This window comes from Ipomoea nil, unplaced genomic scaffold (genome assembly GCF_001879475.1).
Source record: "Ipomoea nil cultivar Tokyo-kokei standard unplaced genomic scaffold, Asagao_1.1 scaffold0497, whole genome shotgun sequence".
NCBI lineage: Eukaryota > Viridiplantae > Streptophyta > Magnoliopsida > Solanales > Convolvulaceae > Ipomoea > Ipomoea nil.
In genome coordinates, this window is record NW_017616925.1 from 125,001 (window position 1) to 148,055 (window position 23,055).

Genomic DNA, 23,055 nt, shown 5'->3' on the forward strand with positions numbered 1-23,055 from the left:
CATACTTGTTGTGATTTGTGTTGTTTGCATTGTCTCCAAACATGCCCTTTTTTGTTACACCTGAAACAGATCTTGTGAGTAAACCTGTTTGTGTGTCGTCGTTGCATTCTTGTTGACACCCACGCGTGTCGTTGATTTCCTTGCCTGCCTGTGAAGCCTAGACCTGCTTTGTTGTGATTATTGACCCCTGACTGGAGAATTTCATTCAGACACTTGGTGCCTGTATTCAACATTCTCACACGTTTTTTGAGATTTTCCAATTCACTCTGAAGGTATTTTTCATTTGACCCTCTAGTAACCACGTCAGCCTCGAGGTTTTCTACTGTGACTTTTAGAGTAGAATTTTCTGATTCTAAAGATTCAACATTTTTAATTAGTACGAGATTCAGCTTACTTACCTTACACCAGTTTTTGTACATTTCTTCGTATGCGTCAACCAGGTCAATATCCTCATCCTCAGATTTCATCCCTTCACTTTCCTCGTACACCTCTGGTGTGGGGGGGTGTAAAGCACTATCTATCACTTCTTCCTCTACACTGGCGAAGAACTTCTCGTAGTTTGCACGTTCTTCGATATCGTCAGGGTGATATATGCTTCCATGGAAAGCAACAAGATTGCTCGTCTGTTGTTCATCATTGTCCGAATCTTCAAGGTCACTCCAGGTAAGTGTATATGATTTCTTTCCCTTGTGATTTCCACAATCTGCTTGCATGTGTCCATAGCCTCCACACTCATAACACTGAACACCCTTGAGTTTAAAGTCTCGACTTGGACCTTTTGGCTTCTGAACATTTCCAGTTCCATCGCCTCTGTTACTCGTTTTCATCTTACTTTGTCCTTTGGCTTTCTTCAGCATTTTGCCAAATTTTTTCGACAGCATAGCCATGACCTCATCCATTTCTATATCTGAGTCAGCTCCTGTAGGTACCGCAGCGCCAAAAGCTACTCCTTTGTTGTCCTTGTTCATATACCTGTCTTCCTCTTCCATTTCTAACTCAAAAGTCTGCAGATTTCCCATTAGAGCATCTAGAGTTAGAGTTTTTAGATCAGCTGATTGCTTAATTGCGACAGCTTGCATTTTGAACTTCGGAGGCAGTGATCTCAGAACTTTGCGAACCAATTTCTCTTCTTCAAATGGTTCTCCCAAGTTCCGTGCGCTATTTGCAAGGTTCTTTATCCTTGCGCTGAATTCAGAAACTGACTCGGTTTCTTCCATCCTTAGGCTCTCATACTTGGTCATGAGCAATTGCAACTTTGAGACTTTGACAGATCCTGTTCCTTCATAGTGAGTCATAAGTGCTTCCCAGGCAACATGTGCAATATCCGTGGCTGAAATTAGCTGGAATTGACCTTCTCCAAGAGCACTATGAATTGCATTCATAGCTCTATTGTTTGCTGATGCTTGCTTCTTCTCATCTAGTGTCCATTGAGCCAGTGGTTTTTTCTTCTGTTCGTTGTCGACCTTCACTGTTGGGGGGGTCCAAGCTTTTTCCACAGCATCCCAGCATTCTTCATCCAGAGATTTTATAAATGCCTTCATTCTAGCCTTCCAATAGGCATAGTTGCTTACTCCTTTCAACAACGGCGGTCTTGTAATCGAGGCACCCTCTTCCATTCTGCAAAACAATGCTCGAGTATCCCTAGGATCTCGCTAACAAATTAAGCGACACCGCTCTGATACCAATTGAAAATATGTAATGCAGATATGTATCACAATATATAAATGAAGCGTCAAAAATAAGTACACAGCTGAATTTTTTTAACGCAGTTAGAGAACACCTCCTAATCTGCGGGGCCACGCCCAAAACTTTTTCACTCAAGATCAACCCACGGTTTTTACAATTACAGGTTCAATGAATTACAAAACTAGGTCTACCACCTATTTAAACATTAACCTCGTAAAACAACTCTATTGAAAAAGTATACAATACAGTTTGAACTAATTCTACCAATTTAAACAAACTGTAACCAACCTGGATTTAAACACAGCTTGTACTGAATAATGAGGAGCTAAATTCTCCGGATAGTACACCAATCATTTCCCGTCTGAAGTTTCCTTGTAGCGTCTTCTGAATATTTCTTTATCGCACCTTCCAGAATAATGTTTCTATTTTTCCCGTTTTGGAAACTTCATTTGTCTTCATTACAAGAATCCCCATTTATAGTAAATGTCCCCATGAGATTAGGGAATTTGATTTCCTACATTAATGCTTTCTTCATTTACGTGTATCACTCATGCATACACATTCCACCACTTACGCATGCATTTACCATTTCTTGTTCACCCATTTACTCATGCATACAATATCCACAAGTCACGCATGCATTTCCACTTATGCATATAATTTCTACAACTCACGCATGCATTTCCACTCATGCATTAACATGTGCCAATACATATAAAATATTAGTACGTACCATACATAATATTATATATATATATATATATATATATATATATATATGTATATATATATATATATATATATTGTACTAACATACTTAAATAGACAAACTCCAAAAACCCTGAAGATTATACGCTGAAGGTTTATGATTGATTTATAGTTATGCTCTTTTTCCTAAGCTAAACTTTTTCCCATCAGGTTTTTCTTAACCTAAGGTTTTAATGAGGCAACCTCGCATAACACATGTGATGGATATATTGGAAATGGCCCAATAATAATAGAGACCGGGTCCGGGAATGTATAACCCGAGCAACCCAAGAAGAGTCTCAAGCCCGGAGCTTACCTCCGGGCCCAAAATGATGGGCCTTGACTTAGTCTCACGACCCACCACATGGGCTTGGATTTAGTCCCGTGGCCCTCCACGAATTTAGCCGTAATTGGTTGGAATTTCCTTTACATAAATAGCCTTGTAATTGTCCTGTCAAGACATCTCCTATGCTACGGTCCTAAACTATCAAGGGCAACGGCATTGTTCAATCATTGTAATAGCTTACGTTATTATCAATACAATATTTGGTCCCTGCGACCCTACTATACACCGTTGTTCTATTTTGTCACCGTTGTTCTATTTTGTCTATTTTACCTATCTTTTTACACTTTCTGTAATTATCAGATTTATTGATTCGGGCTACCCCGATTAATTAAATCCATCATTAGTGTTCTTGTTGAGAGCTATTGTACAAGCTCGAGCTTGCTCTCTACTTTTGGTTTGTAATCAAACCAACCTTACAATAACAATGGCGATGTTTGCCTCTCGCAATTCCATCATTGGTGCTTCTGAACAACTCCACGAAATCAAACATCACATTCACGGATGCCAACGTTGAGGTCCTCTCTTGCAGATTCAAATTCGCTTTGATCACAAAATCTCTTGTAGATTCAAATTCGCTTTGATCACAAAATTTGCTTGAGGATTGAATTGCTTGGGAAATGCGAAGAATGGCCTCCGACGTCAGGTTAGACGATCGCTCAGAGCTCTTACCAGATCTCTAGCCCTGCTATCCATACCTTCCTTTTCTTTCTCTGAACCAATTGCCCAGTCTCTTGTCAATTGCCTCTGGGCTGTATGTTGATGATATATATGATGAGTTTGAGGAGAGATTGATGACAAACTATAATATTGGGGAGCATTCATTCTGCTTATTCCAGCCCACGATGGATGCAACGATTTGGTTGGGAGTAACGGCCACAGATATCATGCCGTAGAAGAAATATGTAAGGAATCGTTGATTACATGCACCGCCGCTAGTGGAAAAAATCTGCCATTGAATGCGATCTGATCTGCTGCGGTTTCTGCTGTTGCATTCTGGAAGATCAAAGCCCATCGTGTGAAATTTTTTGGAGGAAATTATGGAAACGTGAATCGTGAACTGCTGTGGCCGGCACTTGAATTGTTGTTGATGCTTTCCCAACGCTCCGGTCAGTCTTATTATCCTCGGCCACCTTCCACCTTTCTATCGCCAGGTTCAACCTTCGTCTTTCTATTGATTTCGTAATGTCCCTGTTGGAGTGGAAGCACTTTTGTCAATCTTGAAAAATAAGGCCGATGGAATTTCACAGAGGAAGCCGGAAGAGCAGCGTTCACGACTGCGCGGTTTATTTGCCGGAATCCGCGTGGACTATGCTGATGGCTCCGGTTGCATGCGATTTGTCCGTTGTGCCGCGCGAGAATATTCCAGCCAGATTCGTCGTTTTCTTCAGTCTTGGCGGCGAGAATACAACCATGCTTGGATTACATGAATCATGATAATGGAGAGCAGGATATGGTAGCCGTTGGCAGAAATTTCGCTAAGATCCGATGTGGCAACAGTCGGGGAGATCATGTAGGAACCGTCTCCGATCGAGACAGAACAACAAATCAGACGACAAATTCAACGATCCGGATTTCTTGTTTAAACGATCGTATTCATTAGAATTCGAAAGGAGCATAGGATCGGAGGAGACTCTCTTGATTGGACCTGGACGCTGCTCGATCGGAATACTCTTGATTGTAGGCATCTTTTGTTTATTATGCATTATCAACATGACCTGTGAGGATCACGTAAAGCAACCAGTTGGGATAGAGATTCCAAAAATGAACAGTCTATGCATGGGCATCATAATTTTACGTAAGAAATTTTGAGTGCTAGAACATATGCTGATGCGCCAGACAATTAACAGAGCAGATGCCACTTGCCAAAGCTTGTGTAGTTATTGCAAGGGAGCATAATAATCCTCATTTTGCATGGCAGCTTAGGTCAAAAATAATAAGTTGCCAATTTTTTGGAAGTGATGTAATGAGGGAGGAGTCAATCTCTTTAGATGAAGCAAATCATTCAATGCCTGTAATATCCAAATTTCAAGGCGCAGAATGCACAATACCATATAGCAACCACTATCCTTGGGACAGTTGCAAGTTTTTGACCAGAGAATTCATGGAAGCTTTTGCAGATGGTGCTAATGTTAGCATGATCAGCTTGGAGTAGGATTCTGCCCAACTTGGTTGATGAGAAAGTCACTGTAGCAACAAAGCACAAGATGATGAGCATGTCTGAGAGAATCTATGTTCTCACTATTTATTAGTTGGATATTTGTAACCTGTAATTCCACACCTGCTGCTTGGCCTCCCTACGGAATACGACAAAGAGGATAGTGGAAACAGCAACCTGCAGGCAAAGCGGAAGAGTGGACTGAAGAGGAGCTTGAGCAAACTGTTGAAGCTGTTAGATATGGTGCTGTTAAGTAAGTCCCTTCCAACTATGCACGCTTATGCTGCAGCTCTTTATCTCTCATCCTGACAAGGGAAACATACACAAGGAAATTCCATGTTGGAGTCGCCTGTTGTAAACTGGGCATTGATGTCCTGTAGACTCAAGCTCAATTATAGATTTGATAAATCTTTGCGCCGACAGTCTGCAAGCTAACATGGTTTAGACTTTTGGCCAGCTATTCTCATGTTATAAAATGAGACTTTAAATAAGAGACTGAGTAGAGTAGATTTGAGCTTGAGATTTACCTGCACAAAGGGATGAAAGAAGAATAACATCTGGAAGAAGAGTTTTCTATTTTGTTGGGTTACTTTCCCTTAATACACTGGAAAGTGAGGAGGAAAATGCTAGGCTATTATTATCATTTAATTATATTATTAGGGATGAAGATTATGCATGGAAATATTATTGGTAGTCCATGTAGAGTTGTGCCGCGCATCTCTTCTACGGGCACCTGTAATGGACTAAAGCCAACAAGTCTTACCCTTAAGCTCAGCCGATATACCGCAACCAACAACGACAATGGCAATTCCCATGGCAACAATGTGGAACAAGTTACGCTAAAATTGGTTTTGGAATCATAATAAGAATGGAGAACAAAAGAATAGGCTGGTGTCGTGGAAAAGCGTGGCCACCCGGAAAGGGTGGAGTAATTTTATTTTTTCAACGGAGAATGGGTGGCTTTACCCAAAGCATATTCTAATGGCGTTGCAAGGTCGGACGCCAAGCACTAAGCAAAGAAATCAATCCATGGTCGCGGTCGTGCACGCCGGCCTTGACCTTGGCATTTCTTAGCGGCGGTATGGGGCCCGCCCCTACTCACTACCTGAAAGAAGAGCCTATCTTTGACTTATTACATATACGTTGGTCACCCCAACGATCCATTATTATATTGAAGTACTTTTTTTATTGCAAAATTAGTCCGAGGAACAACGGTCCCCGTATCATTGTGAATTGTGTCGTCTGAGCCACGGTCCGCGGGCCAATTCTGTTTAAAAAAAAAAAAAAAAAAAAAAAAAAAAAAAACATACATATCGCTCGCTCAATGCATTCCCTAAGGGGGCACGAGGCCCGACCTCGCGTACCAACCTCGACGGAAGAGCCTAACGGCCCGGTGTCTGAGGACTCCGGACGGAGGGCTGTCACCTTAAGGGGGCACGAGGTCCGACCTCGCGTACCAACCCCAACGGAAGAGCCTAATGGTCCGGTGCCAAATGACTCGGGTCGAAGGGCTACCACCCTAAGGGGGCACGAGGTCCGACCTCGTGTACCAACCCCGACGGAAGAGCCTAACGGCCCGGTGTCAAATGACTTGGGTCGAAGAGCTATCACCCTAAGGGGGCACGAGGTCCGACCTCGCGTACCAACCCTGACGGAAGAGCCTAACGGTCCGGTGTCAAATGACTTGGGTCAAAGAGCTATCACCCTAAGGGGACACGAGGTGCGACCTCGCGTACCAATCCCGACGGAAGAGCCTAACGACCCGGTGTCAAATCACTTGGGTTGAAGGGCTATCACCCTAAGGAGACACGAGGTCCGACCTCGCGTACCAACTCCAATAGAAGAGTTTTTGGACCAAGAGTACCCTTGGCCAAATAACTACATGCTACGTAAAAATACAAAAAAAAAAAAAAAAAAACAAAAACAAAAAAAACAAAAAAAAAAAAAAAACAAAAAAAAAAAAACAACAATAACAAAAAACAAAAAATAAAAAACAAACAAAACAAAACAAAACAAAACAAAACAAAACAAAACAAAAAACAAAACAAAAAAAAAAAAAAAAAAAAAAAAAAAGCAAAATCACGCGAGCAAGAATCTAATAAACGACCCTGCATCGTCCAGACAGCCCGCTCTCGAATGGAGAGGACTCGGATCACGAATTAAAGTGCAAGGCTAAAAGTTTTAAAGGTGTTGGAATAAGCAAAATATTTCCATTCAAGTTGACGCTGAACCATTCATCTAAGCATGGAGCCTCGAAGCGGCTTCGATTGGGCCAAATGTTTACTCTCTCTCGTTGTCGACTTCTCGCAACTTAGAGAGTGGGGGACTGATGATGGACGTATTGGAAATGGTCCAATAATAATAGAGACCGGGTCCGGGAATGTATAACCCGAGCAACCCAAGAAGAGTCTCAAGCCCGGAGCTTACCTCCGGGCCCAAAATGATGGGCCTTGACTTAATCTCACGGCCCACCACATGGGCTTGGATTTAGTCCCGTTGCCCTCCACGAATTTAGCCGTAATTGGTTGGAATTTCCTTTACATAAATAGCCTTGTAATTGTCCTGTCAAGACATTTCCTATGCTATCGTCCTAAAGTATCAAGGGTAACGGCATTGTTCAATCATTGTAATAGCTTACGTTATTATCAATACAATATTTGGTCCCTGCGACCCTACTACACACCGTTGTTCTATTTTGTCTATTTTACCTATCTGTTTACACTTTCTGTAATTATCGGATTTATTGATTCGGACTACCCCGATTAATTAAATCCATCAACATGATTTTAAATACATCATGTACTCTTTTCCTTGACTAGATTTTTCTAGCAAGATTTTTAACGATGCATGAATATAGTGAGATAATGACCAAGGGGGAGTATTGTAAATATATCTATTTATATGATCATGAACCAACATGATTAGTGTGGTGGTTTAGCACCTTGTCCCTTAAGCATAAGGTTGAGGGTTCAATTCACACCCATGTGAATGGAGCAGGCCTGTTTGGCCAGTCCAACTACCACTTAAGTATGTTGAAAAAATCTATTTATGTGGCCATTGCATCCCATGTTTATGTTTCTTCTCTCTTTACTTGTATGTGTATAAATCATCTGTTATTTAATAAAATTGAGCTCGTCAGTTTCTAATTTCTTCTCTCTTTACTCTTTCTCTTTAATTGTATTTGTTTTCTTACGATATGAACTATACAACATCTACATGATGATACTATTAAATTCACAACAAATCTTAGATAAAATATTTCCATGCAACTTGAAACCCATATGATATTTGCTAATGGGCATATAGTCATATAGATACATATGTTATAATGATTCAAATGAACACAAATCAAAATTCGATTCAATTAATCATATTTTACAAGATTAGTATACTATTTAGGGGGCGTTTGGTTCAGGTTATATAAGATAACCAAGGTTATATTTGCTTGGTAATATAAGATTTCCATGTTTAGTTCAGGTTATTAACATTCTCAGGGAATGTCAAATAACCTCTGCATTAAGCTTTTAGCTATTGGAAGAGAATGTGAGATACTCTCTAACAGGGCGTTTGGTTGGAGGGATTTTAAATTCCCTTCCCACTTAATTCTCACATAATTCCAAAAGCCATTAAATTTCGTAGTTTGGTTGGAGGGAATTGCAATCCCAAGGAATTGCAATCCCAAGGAATTGCAATTCCCCCATTTTCATGGAATTAAAATCCCATGTCCCCCCCTGGTATTTTAATTCCTGGGAAAAAAAGATAGTGATGAGTCAAAATTACCCTTTCCTTTTTTAACCTAAAATTAATGTCTAACAATAATAATGGACATTTTTGACTTTATACTACTTATTCCCTTTCAATTCCCATGTATACCAAACATTGGAATTGAAATTCCCAGTAATTCTATTCCTGTCAACCAAACACTGGAATTTAAATTCCCACTTTATCCCCAGTAATTCAACTCCCATAGAATTACAATTCATTTTCCCACATAATTCCCCCCCTCCAACCAAACGCCCTGTAATTTCTTAGGTAATTTCACATTCCCTTGTCTTATTACTAATGTTGGGCTTTGGACGCTTTAATCAATTTATCTTATTACCGTTGTCTTATTTACATATGAGTAAATACCCAAAATGGTCCATCGACTATAGCTAAATTCACAAATTGGTCCTCGACTTTCAATTTCAACCATTTAAGTCCTTAACTTTGTAATTTTAACACAATTTGGTCCTTTGTCTATTTGACCGTTTGTTGACTGTGATTTTTGAGGATATATATGTAATTTAATGGTCCATCGTCGGTTTTTTAAGGTCCGGTTGCATTTTCAGACCGCACTGGTACATTCAAATCCACTGCCGAAAGCAATCTACCAAATTCGGTTGCCTTTCTTCATCCTCCCTTTGGATTCAATGTAGTTGAGTTCGTACCAGAGCGAATAAGATAACGTGTTTCCGAACCGATGCAACGTTATCCTGGAGGCATCCACGTGCTCCAACGAGAGTTGAAGGTTCTTCTGGAGATCGTCGATCACGATCAACAAACGGTCAAATAGATGGAGGACCAAATCGTGTCAAAATTGCAAAGTTAAGGACTTAATTGGTTGAAATTGAAAGTCGAGGACCAATTTGTGAATTTAGCTATAGTCAAGGGACCATTTTGAGTATTTACTCTTTACATATTTTAGTTTTAAACCTAACACATAAATTTAACATTCTCTAAAGTAATCTAACATTTCGTAAGCCAAACGACCCCTTAAGAGAGCTGTTCAAATGGAAATAATTAAAATTTAAAATTCTAAAATAATACTCCGTAAGTTTTTAAAATAATGAGAAAAACCCAAGGATGTATATTGAACCTAATTTGTTTCTAGAGTTTTCACAATCAAACAAAATGAAAATCCTCATTTATTAAAAAAGCTAATCATAAGATTTAAGACTGCTCTATGCACAACAACATAATCAACTTTTGATTACCTTCTCAATTTGTTTAGTAGAAAAAATACACACAAAATAAGCCTCTTTGATTCACAACCAGATTAGAAGTGTAGCTTTTTTGCCCGAACAAAATCTACTCAAAATATAACATGGACTCACAGATCATGTGTTGCCCCAAATTATTTGCAAGACTTCAAAACTCAAATTTCTGTCTAAGCATTATTTTACATTAATCATAACAACACCACCAACAACAACAATAATAATACGGAGTAATAATAACAACAACATTTCAATGTAATTTTTTTTACTAGAAAAAGCTCACTAAAAAGAAAAACAAACAAACAAACAATTTTCTCCTAAATAATATTTTCATCTATAATAAAAAATGAACGTTGAACAAAATTCTCATAGATAATTTGAAATATCTTACGAATTGCAATCAGAATAAAATTTAAAAATAAAAATAAAAAACCTAAAATTGATTAGAACTGAAATTGATTGGATTGAAATAAGAGTAACATTGCAACAAGCAATCAATTGTGGATTGATTCAAAATAGCACACCGAATCTAACCCTAATCCTCCCCAATCCTAGACCTAAACGCCACCAAAATATACACCGCCAATGCCAAACCCTAACCGCCGAAGCCGTACAGAGTGCGGCCCTGTCTCTTGAGAGCATACACAACGTCCATTGCGGTGACCGTCTTCCGGCGAGCGTGCTCTGTGTAGGTAACAGCATCGCGGATCACGTTCTCGAGGAAAATCTTAAGGACGCCGCGAGTCTCCTCGTAGATTAGACCGGAGATACGCTTCACTCCACCACGGCGAGCGAGACGGCGAATGGCCGGCTTCGTGATGCCTTGGATATTGTCCCGGAGAACCTTACGGTGTCGTTTCGCTCCTCCCTTTCCCAAACCCTTACCTCCCTTTCCACGACCAGACATCTTCAGAAAACTCTTCTGTTCTTCGCTTACCTTTCAAAGATTTTTTATTGCGCTGTTAAATGATTGAGATTTAGGGAGTTTTATATACGGAAGTGAAGTCAAGAACAACCGTTAGATTTGTGGTGATCATTGACGGTTAGAGATGGAGATCTGTGTGATGCGAATTAAAGCTCTTTACATCGTTGATAGCTTGTTGATCGACGGTCTAGAGATTGATTCTTGCGTGATGACCCAGATCGTGGTTTTTTGGAAGCGTGAGGTGGTCCCGCGTGTTTGGATTTTGAATTTGGGAAGTTGGGTAAGCGAAGTAAAATTTTTTGAAAAACGGCAAAATTTCAAACAATTTAGGTTTATAGGATGAAAACTTTTTGCTAAGGTTGAAATAGGCCATTAAATTATTCATGATAATACAATTGAATTATCAAATTCAAGAAAAATTGTAATTAGAACATCTAACAACATAAAATAAGGTAATTGTATCAAATAACATGTTATATTACTTACTCATCAATTGTCGTACTTACTTATTAAACAAGTCCAACTCGACCGTCTTGGACCTGCATATACTGATTTTAGATGGGTTGTGATACTGCTAATTACTACGTAAGCAATAATTAAACAAGCCCGGGACCAAATAAAGCTAGTAAATATCTTTATTGATCACGGTGAAGGTCCTAAGTACAATCTACTTGGTTGCTCTGAGTACCGACTGACTGCGGTCGGGATTCTTTAACAACAACCTATCGATCGTCCAAAAGTCCCTCACACTGTAGCTACTGTGGGTATTTATAGCCGCTGCGCCAGACACACAAATCCGGTCGTTCGGCATGCTCTCCACGTAGCCACCACGTGTCATCCTCCCAGGTGCCCTGTCTGTCGTCGTAAAGAACCGCCACGTGTCCTTTGTCAGCTCTCTCGCAAAAGGACTGCCGCTCGGTGGTCGACACTGCCGCTCGGGCAACTCTCGCTCGAACCCCGACCGGGTTCTTCACACGAAGCCCGACCTGTTACCTGCAAAGACAAGAAGAAAAAGACAAAGGCAGACCAGCCGGGGTAAAATAATGTCGGTCGGGATATTCCCTACCAGGTTGGGTCAGAAATTTTACCAACATTTTACCAACTTAATAACATGAAGTCATCATACTTGGGACAAATAAAAACGTATATAGTTTTTCATGGTTGACGGTAAATATGTTACCGGAAATATAATATAAGAGTAACGAATAAGAAAGTAACAATAGTTGTATTGCCTTTTGTCTTAGTATCGAAAGTACCGTGTCCTCTGCTAGCTGAGGAGAGCCCCATTTATACTTAGAGTCCTAACGGTAACAACATGGGACATAAATGGGGAGCCTAGCCTTTAATTCTCTCTCATCAATGGGGGCTTCAATGCTGGCTTCAATGATAGTAAGGTGGCACCTGTTAGAATTCCTAACCGTTGGAGTTCTGCCCGTTGGGTTCCCATGCGATGCTGAGTCAATGCCCATTTGTGATCTGGGTCGGGTGCCAGCCCTATTATCCTGTCACCAGTCCCCCCTACTCCTGAGTCAACGGATGTGTTTGAGTTGACTTGGGAGTAAAGCTGAATCTATTTTGATCTTGTGTAGGATCCTCTTGATTTAGGATATTTTATTTGATCCTGTGTAGAATTCTGCTTGATTTAGGATATTTGGTTTTGTTTTCCAAATCCCTAACTTGCCTTCCAAATCCCTGATTTGTGTTTTCCCAATCCTTTCCTGCTTCACTTAACTTTTTTATCTCAAGCTCCTCTCCAATATAAACCTCTGTCTCTCTGAGCAGTTTGAGAGCACTTCTTCAACAACTTTCTGCCACAGCTCTGTAAGTTTCCGCTGTCATTATTATTTTGCAATTTATTTTACAATGTATTTATGTATATATGAGTATACGTGTCCTGCCTTTTTTTTTTCCTTTTTTTTTTCTTTTGATCGAGGCGCCACGCCTCGGCTTGTGGCCGAGGCGATGCGCGGCCTCGGCCTGTGGCTGAGGCGCTGCCCGGCCCCCTTTTTTTTTTTTTTTTTTTTTTTTATCGGCTTGTGGCAGAGGCGTGTGCCTCGGCCTTGGCTGAGGCGCGGCCTCAGCCCCTTTTTTTTTTTTTTTTGGATCGGCTTGTGGCCGAGGCGTCGCCTCAGCCACTTGGCCGAGGCGCGGCCTCAGCCATTATTATTATTATTATTATTATTTTTGACACGCTTTTTTCCTGACAGGCAGTTTTTGTACCCAAGTCTTGCGAGCTTATCTGTAATCGAGGTGAGGTTAGTGTCTTTTGCTTCATAATGGATGTCACCCCTTTGATTGATGTTGGAGAACTTGCTTTTGATGAGGAATACCTTCTTGATGATTCCCCTCTTTTTGAAAATTTTCCCCCTCTTCCGTTTGTTGCTGACTCGCCTACACCTAAGCCCTAAATGAAAAAGAAGAAAAAACGCAAGGCCTCCTATTCTGTTCTTGATAAGTCCCTTGTCTTGTCCATACAGCCTCAATTAGGGGGACGAGATTGGAATGATATTAGAGGTCTCCTTAGTCCTGACGTTCTGACTCTCCCTCCTGACCCTCGGGGTAATATCACCGACCCACCCCTGGATAAGTATTTTGGGGTCCATCTTCTGTCGCTACAGGTTGGGCTGCGGTTTCCCCTTCATAGGTTTGTGATAGATTTTATGAACCACTACGAGATAGCCCCCGGTCAGCTTGTTCCCAATGGTCACCGGGTAATTGCGGGCTTTCTTGCTATATGTAAGGACAAAGGGATAGAACCCATGCTAGATCTTTTCCAGGCTCTTTTCATAGTTGGTAGGGCTTCTCAGGAGGGTAAGGGATTTGTCATGGTTTCGAGCAGACCGCATTTCAAACTCTTTGAGGACCGTCCTACTTATAACAAGGATTGGAAACCCAAATATGTCTTTGTCACCCTTGTGGGTCATCAGTCTCCCTTTCGTGTCACGTGGGGATCCCATTTACGTTGCCCTCCTACTCCTGACATGAGTCCCTCCCTCCGCCGAGATGTAGATGATTTACTAGGGGATGGACATTTATCGATCGTTGATTATACTACCGAGTGGAAGCTCGCGGGTTTGGGCTTCGTGAGGGCTCATCCGGCTGTTCTTTCACCCACGGGTACTCTTCTGTTACTACTTAATCTTTATTCATCAACTACTAACTCTAACTTGTCTTCTTTTTATTTCAGGTACCATGTCTTCATCTTCGAGAACCGGTCGATACATGTCGCGACAGGATCCCCCCCCCCCCCCCTCCCCAAAGAAGAGCAAGGTAGAGAAGGGTAAAGCCGAGGCCACGGAGGTGATGCCGCCTTCGCTGGCACGCACGCCGACTCCATCCAAGGACGTTGAGCGTACGCCTACCCCAACAAAGGTTGCCCAGAGGGTGCGTGTACCTACTCCAACCAAGGTTGCCGAGGGGGTGCGTGTGCTTACTCCAACCAAGGTTGCCGAGGGGGTGACGCAGCCTCCACCGACTCGCACGCCCACGGCCGTTACTTTTTCCCCCTTAACCCCCCGAGGTGCAAGGGGATACTTCTACTGAGTCTGGCTCGCGTGTTCGGACTAACTTGATTCGACTGGGAATGGACGTGCCACCCGGAGCGTCGTTAATAAATAAGAGTCTTGATGCGGTTGAGTATGCTGCTCGTATCGCCCCTCCTGCGGACTTGGAACACCTTGTCGCCATGGATGTCAACATGTTGCAAGAGCGTTATCTTAAACATATTTTTGAGGTCAGTTTTCTCACACTTATGTTCTTTCTCTGCCCTGGCCTGTCTTACTACGTCTGTTACTTTCAAGCCCTGCTAGAGGGACAGATCATTCATGCCCAACGACGACGGGTGACGGACGCGCTCATTGAGGATGTTAAAATTAGGGATGTGGACAACAAGAGCCTGAAGGACCTGCTATCGATTCGAGAAGGGGCTTTGAGCAAGATGGAAGGCGAGCTTGGGGCGCTAAAGAAGGAGCACCAAGCGCTGTTGGCCCGGGAGGAGGCTCTGAGCAAACTGGTGAGCGAGCTTGATGTCCTAAGGAAAGAGCATGGAGCGGTCAAACTTGCCCTAGGGAAGGAGCGGGAGGACCATGAGAGGACTCGTGCTGGCCATGCTGATGCCCTTGGCCGGGCTGTGGAGGCCTTCAAGAGTTCAGCCGAGTTCAAAGAGGACGCGATGCACTATATGAGCACTCCTGAGGCTATTAGGGAATTCCTCAAAACTGGAGCTGGTCAAGAGGCGGTCGAGGCCGAGGCACAGGTGGCTTTTAACATTGGGCGGTACACGAAGCAACATGAGATTTTTTCAGTGCTGAGGGAGAAGGTTCCAAATTTTGACCCCGTGTCCCTTGGCTTGCCTGTAATAGAGAATAATCCGGATCCTGATGCTGAGAATGAATTCACTGATGATGTTACGGATGCTCGTGAGGATTCTTTGATGGACGAGTTTCACGGCATCGACACTAGCAACGTCCCCAGTGTACCACTTGATCAGATTATGATTGAGGAGCTCTCGGACCATGAGTAGTTCGTAGACTTGAGATTTTCCATTGCTTTCTAGCTATGTCTTTGAACAATTTGCTTTCTGTGTTTGAACAACTTGCTACCATTTTTAGAATATTCGAAATAAACCAGTTACTTCGGAATAAACATGTTGTTATATATATATATATATATATATATATATATATATATATATATATATATATATTTGCTTGCTTGCCAAGATGGACTCGGTTGGTCGAGGCGTGCGCCTCGGCCAGCCCTTTGGCCGAGGGGCGTGCGCCTCGGCCAGCCCTTGGCCGAGGCGTGCGTCTCGGCCAACCTCTGGCCGAGGCATGCCTCGGCCATCCGAGCTTCTTTATTTTTTTATTTTTTATTTTTTACAACACGGGCGGACCATGAGAACGAGATATTATTTCAGAAAATTTCGTAAAAGATGATAACGAATTTGTTTTAGTAAATAACATGGACGGACCATGAAAGTAAGAAATTATTTCCAAGAATTTTAGCGTGTAGAGCGGACGGACCGCGATTGCCAAGTACTATTTCCAATGATTGCTACTACAGGATTTTTATGGAAAGTACTTGATCAAATGTTCCGAGTTCCATACCCGATCGATCATTCTTCCCCCTGTAGTTTTTAACTTGTATGTTCCTGGGCGAACGACTTCCTCCACGGCGTAAGGCCCCTCCCACTTCTTTGCGAATTTTCCCCCTTCAAGGGGTTGGCTGACTTCCCTTCTTCGCAACACAAGGTCGCCGACCTGGAAGTACCGGGGTCGGACTTTTGCGTCGTGGTAGGACTTTAGCTGACGACCGTAGTTCTCCATCTTGCAGAATGCCGCTTCTCTTTTCTCATCCAAGAAGTTCAGATCCACCCTTTGGTGGAGTTCATTTTGTTCTGACTCGAACTCCTCCACCCTTCTACTAGGTATGATTACTTCCACCGGGGCCCGAGCTTCGAATCCATAGGCGAGTGCGAACGGGGTTTCCCCGGTGGCCCTTCTGGGTGTCGTGCGATAGGCCCAGAGGATGCCGTCGAGTTCCTCCACCCAGGCTCCGCCAGCCACTTCTAGCTTTTTCTGGAGGCCGTCGAAGATGGTTCTATTCGCATTCTCCACTTGCCCATTCGCCTGAGGATAAGATACCGCCACCCGACTATGCTTAACGCCCCATCCTGCTAAGAATTCTGAAAATTCTCGTGCCTCGAACTGACGGCCATTGTCTGTGATTACCTGGAGAGGGATACCGAAACGATACAGGATGTTTTTCTCGACAAACCTTTTGCACCTTGCTGCGGTGATGTTCGCCAGGGGCTCGGCCTCCACCCATTTCGTGAAATAGTCGATGGCCACAATGATGTACTTCCTGCTTCCAGTCCCCGTGGGAAGGGCCCCTACCAGGTCAATTCCCCATCTCGAAAAAGAAATCGCGGTGCTTACCGGGGTGTAGTTCGTCACAGGTCGACCCGGCAGTGCTTGGAATTCTTGGCACTTGGGACATCGCTTTGTATACTCGGCGCAGTCCCTCAGCATTTTGGGCCAAAAATACCCTTGTAACATGATGCGGCGTGCGATGGTGTACGCCCCTTGGTGCGCGGAGCATACCCCCTCGTGGACCTCTTTTATCACCAACTTCGCTTCATCTGGATATAGACACCTCAGTAACGTGCCATTGTAGGAGCGTTTGTACAGTTTATCGCCCAAGACAACGTAGCTGGGTGCCCGTAACTTCGTTACCTTTGCGTCTGCCTCGTCTTGCGGTAGGGTGCCATCTGCCTTGTATCGTTTGATATGATCAATCCAACATGGCTCCCTAGTCTGCACAGGGAAGACCCACGAAACGTCGATACTTGAAGTCTCGAGGTCTTCCAGTCGAGCGATCTTCCTAATGTGGCTGGGGACTCCGGTACTTAGCTTTGAGAGCATGTCGGCGTTGGCGTTCTGCTCTCTCGGTACTTGGTGTATCTCGTATCCCTCAAACTCGAGCAGGGTTCTCAACACCGCGTCTCTGTATTTCTGCATGCTTCCTTCGTTGGCTTCATACTCCCCAGACACCTGGCTGACTACCAGCTTGGAATCGCATCGAATTCGGACCTTCTCAGCTCGTAGTCCCGCCGCCAATCGCAGTCCATTGAGGAGGGCCTCGTACTCGGCCTCATTGTTAAATAATTTGAAGTGGAATCGGATGGCATAGTAGGCGCGGAACCCCTCCGGAGTAATGAGTACTACGCCACCGCCGCAACCTTTGCTGTTCGAAGAGCAGTCTGTGGACAAGGTCCACCACCCTCTATCTTCAGTTTCTACCTGGTCCGTCACTTCCCGAGCTGTGCACTCCACTATAAAGTCTGCAAGGGCTTGGCCTTTGATGGCGGGCCTTGGTTTGAAATCTATGTCAAACTGACTGAGGTGCATGGCCCACCGTGCCATCCTGGCGGAGCTGTTAGTATTCCGGAGGAAGCTCCCCAACGGCTGGTGTGAGAGTACGTGGATGGGGTGAGCTTGGAAGTAGTGAGCCAACCTTTTTGATGAAGTGACTATGGCAAATACTGTCTTCTCCAACACACTGTATCGGAGCTCTGCGTCGTGTAGGGCTTTGCTTACGTAGTAGATGGGAAGCTGAGTCCCTCCTTCTTCTTTGACCAACACGGAGCTGATCGCACCCTGTGACACGCCCAAGTACAAAATTAGGGCTTCACCTGCCTCTAGCTTTGCAAGCAGGGGCGGGGACAACAAGTATTTTTTCAACTCCTCGAAGGCCTTTTGACAGTCTGGCGTCCACTCGAACCCTTTGCTCTTTTTCAAGATTTGGAAGAAGGGGAGGGAACGTTCAGCCGATTTAGATAGAAAACGGCCTAAGGCCGCCAGACGCCCGTTGAGTCTCTGGACTTCCTTTATGGACCGCGGAGGCTCCATGTCAAGGATAGTCCTTACTTTTTCTGGATTCGGCTCAATGCCGTTCCTAGTGACCATGAAGCCCAAAAATTTGCCCCCATCAACGGCGAAGGTGCATTTTTTTGGGTTCAAGCGCAAATTAAATTTCTTCATAATGGAAAATACCTCGTTGAGATCCTCGGCATGGGAGGTGGCCTTGCGACTTTTGACGATCATGTCATCCACGTATGCTTCCATGTTTCGTCCCAGTACTGTCTTGAACAGCTTTGCCACCATGCGAGTGTATGTGGCCCCGGCATTCTTCAATCCGAACGGCATGATGACCAAGTAGCAGAATATCCCCTCGGGAGTGGTGAAGGCGGTCTTCTCGGCGTCCTCCTCATGCATGGATATCTGATGGTACCCACGGAAGGCGTCCATGAAGCTCATGAGTTCACACCCTGCCGTCTCATCCACCAATTGATCTATATTGGGTAGTGGAAAACGGTCCATAGGGCATGCCCTATTGAGGTCCGTGTAGTCTACGCACATCCTCCACGTTGATCCTTTGGGAGCCAAGACTACGTTGCTCAGCCACTGTGGGTAGTAAATCTCCTTGATGTGCCCTACGTTGAGTAATGCGGTCACCTCCTTTTTCACGAACTCTCTTCGTTCTGCCGACATATACCTTTTTCGCTGATGCACTGGTTTTCTGCTGGGGTCGACTGCGAGCTTGTGGGTTATGATCCTTCGATCTATGCCCGGCATGTCCTCTGGCCCCCATGCGAACACCGTGTGAGAACGGCGGATTACATCCACTATCTGGGCCCTTAGCTCTGGGCTTAAGCTTGTGCCGATCTTCACCACTCGGTCTGGTCTGGAGGGATCCAGAACTATATCTTCCGTCTCTGACACGGGCTCGGCGCGGGGCCAGGCCTCTTCTTCTTTGAAAATTTTCTCCGCGATCGTGTGGACCTGTAGGTCCTTGCTGCCAATCTTCTTGCATGCCTTCACGTAGCAACTGCGGGTTGCCTGTCGGTCACCTCTGACGACTCCTATTCAATTCGGAGTGGGGAACTTCATACACAAGTGTTCCACCGATACTATGGCCTTGAGGTCCTCCAGTGCTGGCCTCCCGAGTATGATGTTGTGCGCACAGGTGAGTCTTACCACGATGAACTCCATCTCCAGCTTGCGAATATTGGGGCTCGTGCCTATTTCCACGGGCAGGGTCACCGACCCTTCTGTTTCCACCGAATCCCCAGTAAACCCAGAGAGTGGAGTTCGTACCTCTTTGAGCTGGCCTCTGGGTAGCCCTAACTTGGTGAAAGCGTCATAGTACATCACATTAACCGAGCTTCCTGTGTCGACCAAGATGCGATGTACGATCGTATCATTGATATCCATCTTGATCACAAGTGCGTCGCGATGGGGTAAGGGGCCCTCGGGGAGGTCCTCGTCAGAGAAAGTGATGGCCTCCCGCCTCTGCTTCTTTCCTTTGGGAAGACTTACCACTTCTCCCACGTACAGCTGTCTGCTCTACTTTTTCCTTTCTGTGGGTGTGTCGCCCCCCTCAGGTCCACCAAAGATAAAGTGTATGGTGTGTTTCTTTTATCGCCTGGGCGCCACCTCCGTTTCCTTCTCGCTATCATCCTGCTCAGATATCTGGTCATGTTCTCTTTTCTTGGCGTTCGAGGTGGATGGCTCGGCGCCATCCTCCTTCCTCCAGACATTTTTTGGTGGATTTTTTGATGGATCGCGCTGCGGCTGTTGCTGCTGCTTGGATCGCTTGACGAAATGCCGGAAGTAGCCCTGTTGGATGAGTTCTTCTATTTGTCTCTTCAGTACGTTACATTCATCCGTGTCATGTCCGGGTTGCCTATGGAACCTGCAGTACTTTGCTTGGTCTCCTTCTGGGGAGACCTTCATGCACTCTGGTGGGAACTCGACTATTCCCATCTCCTCAGCCTGTTTTAGGATGACGCTGACGGGATGGGTAAGAGGAGTTAGGTTACGCAGGGGAACCAGGCGAGGCCGTTCATGGTCCCGGCCCTTCCCTGCGGCCGGGTGGTTCGAACGTGGTGCCTGGCTGGACGGACCAGCTTTCCCAGGTTTCCCGTTTTTCCTGCCGTCCTCCTCATCTTTCTTTTTCCTGTCGACGTCCTCTGCTTCGGCATAGCGGCTAGCGGTCCTCATCAAATCTTCATAAGAACGGGGGTGGTGGGTGTTCAGCTGCTTGTGAAAATACCCCGATCTCAAGGCGTGGATGAATATCGGGATCGCCGCCTTGGAGTCGAAGTCGTAGACATTATTGACTTCCTTTTTCCACTTGATCAGGAAGTCTTTGAGGCTCTCACCTCTATCTTGCTTTACTACACAGAGGTGAGAGAACGGTTTCTTACGCTGTATGCTACCAGAGAAGTATGTCAGGAAGCTTTTGGACAACTCTCCAAAATTTTGGATCGACCCGTCCGGGATGGTGTTGAACCAATCTTGGGCCGTTCCATCCAGGGTGGATAAGAACGCTCGGCACATGATGGCGTCCCCTGCCCCAATCATCACCATAGCAGCCTTGTACCTAGTCATGTGGACACGTGGGTCAGTGGCTCCCGTGTATGCCTTGATGGCGGGTAACCTGAAGTCCCTCGGCAGAGGTACGTCCATGATGCTTGGGGAGAACGGTGCTGCCATTCGTACCTCGGGTTCCGGCGACTGCTCCCGTGCCTCCACCCTTCTTGTTAACTCCTCGATCCTTCTCTGCAGCCTTTCGACCAGGGCTGATTCGTCAGGGTGCCGGCTGCCGCTCCTCCATGTGTGGGGCTAGTTCATCGACGTGTCGTCTATCTGAGTGTCGACGTGGAGCTGGTTCCTCGACGTTTCGTCCATCCAAGTGTCGATGTGGAACCCGCTCACCAACGCGTCGTTCGCCCGCTGAGTGCCGACGCGGAGCCGGCTCATCGACGCGTCGCTCCGTCGAGTGCCGACGCGGGGCCGGTTCATCGAAGCGTCGCTCTTCCGAGTGTTGACGCAGGGCCGACTCGTCCCAAAGGAAAGAAGCAGAGGCGGGAGGCCGGCGCACGAGACTCGCCCATCCTTTCTGTGGGCGATCTCTCCGCTTCTCTTTCCTCGTGTCGGCGAGGGCCTCTAGCGGAGGACCCCTCGGCACGCGACTCCGGTCTTTGCCGAGCGGGCGCCCCGTGTCCCAACCGTTCTAAGGCAGAGCGGGAGGGCCTGGGCTGCCGTTCGGCCGGTCCGCTTCTTTGGGTGCCCTCTCCCGGACCCCCGGTCCTAGTGCGACGCCCTGCGTACCTCGCGGCACGAGTCGCGTCCTGGGCATCCACCCTCCGTGGGGATTCTACCTCTATTTCCTGAGGCCGCGGCGGGGGAACTTGGCCTTGTAGTCCCACCGCCACTTGGTTTAGTGCCGCCGTCACTGCTTGCTGAATGGCCGCCTGGAGGTTCATGACTTGGTTCGCCCCTCCATTGTGGAGTTGGACTCGGAGGTCTCCTCCATTGTTGAGTTGGTCTCGAAGGTCCCCGGGCCTCCCGCTGTTGAGCTGTTCTCGGAGGTCCCCTCCGCGATTGTTGGTGAGTTGGTCCCGGAGGTCACCTGAGGCATTGCCATTGTTCACGTTGAGGGACACCATTCTTTCAAGCTTGCTGTTGAAAGAGGAATGAGTTGTGTGTGTCGTAGCCTGCTTGAGTATTGGACTCAGGCTCTCAATGAAAGCACCAATGACGGTAAATATGTTACCAGAAATATAATATAAGAGTAACGAATAAGAAAGTAACAATAGTTGTATTGCCTTTTGTCTTAGTATCGAAAGTACCGTGTCCTCTGCTAGCTGAGGAGAGCCCCATTTATACTTAGAGTCCTAACGGTAACAACATGGGACATAAATGGGGAGCCTAGCCTTTAATTCTCTCTCATCAATGGGGGCTTCAATGCTGGCTTCAATGATAGTAAGGTGGTACCTGTTGGAATTCCTAACCGTTGGAGTTATGCCCGTTGGGTTCCCATGCGATGCTGAGTCAATGCCCATTTGTGATTCGGGTCGGGTGCCAGCCCTATTATCCTGTCAATGGTATAAAATACCTTGATCCACATGAAATCTAGAAGAGTGATAAAATATTTGTCCAGAAGATTTGCTCCAGTGACAAATTAGCAAATGTATACCTACAAAATATCCATAAGATTGATATGCGTAGGTAAAGAAAATTATTATATTTTGGGGGAGCAACAAAATATAAACTATAATAATTTCATTGGTCCAGATGATCATGATAAAATATGATAAATTCTAATGGCAATCATGAAGATTGTACCATACCCCTTCTCTACACCCTTTTTGAAACAATGATTTTACTTTAAGTAATGTAGAATTTGAAGATTGTTATCTTCAGGGGGAGACGGGAGGTACATTCACTCGAAGCAATCCTATAGATTGGTCAATCCTGTAGATTGGGTCTTAAAAAGACTAATAGTTGCACTTTTTGCAGCGTATATATTCACTCGAGTCAATCCTGTAGATTGGGTCTTAAAAGGACTAATAATTATATTTTTGCAGCATATACATACCATGTACTATTTTCCTCAATAGGTTTTTCCCAATGGATTTTTCTAGTGCGGTTTTTAACGCGGTATGAGTATGATATGTTAATGGAGGGAGTTGTATATAAATACTTAATAGACAACCCTCAAAATCCTGAAGATTATGCCTTGAAGGCAAATACTTAATAGACAAACCTCAAAATCCTGAAGATTATGCCTTGAAGGCAAATTCTTAAGTTAAAGTTTTTAACGAGGCAATCAGTATAATATACGATTTTTCAAATTCATGTACTCT

General features: G+C 44.8%; 2 protein-coding genes across 2 annotated transcripts; one reads left to right on the plus strand and one right to left on the minus strand.

Moving 5' to 3' along the window:
• Window positions 1-10,248: 10,248 nt before the first annotated feature.
• Window positions 10,249-10,868, minus strand: LOC109173925 (histone H4). Its single transcript, XM_019323249.1, has one exon. It carries the CDS (start codon window positions 10,818-10,820, stop codon window positions 10,509-10,511), a length of 312 nt encoding a protein of 103 aa, XP_019178794.1. The 5' UTR covers window positions 10,821-10,868; the 3' UTR covers window positions 10,249-10,508.
• Window positions 10,869-13,246: 2,378 nt separating this feature from the next.
• LOC109173927 lies at window positions 13,247-14,381 on the plus strand. The gene is made up of 2 exons (XM_019323251.1): window positions 13,247-13,955; window positions 14,026-14,381. Exons 1-2 carry the CDS (start codon window positions 13,247-13,249, stop codon window positions 14,379-14,381), a joined length of 1,065 nt encoding a protein of 354 aa, XP_019178796.1.
• Window positions 14,382-23,055: the final 8,674 nt, after the last annotated feature.

Excerpts from the sequence above, each read along its gene's own strand:
- LOC109173927 (XM_019323251.1), top strand. The coding sequence starts at position 13,247 with ATGAAAAAGAAGAAAAAACGCAAGGCCTCCTATTCTGTTCTTGATAAG. Across the intron at positions 13,956-14,025 it reads GGCTGTTCTTTCACCCACGG|GTACCATGTCTTCATCTTCG; the intron begins GTACTCTTCTGT and ends TTTTTATTTCAG.
- LOC109173925 (XM_019323249.1), bottom strand. The coding sequence starts at position 10,820 with ATGTCTGGTCGTGGAAAGGGAGGTAAGGGTTTGGGAAAGGGAGGAGCG.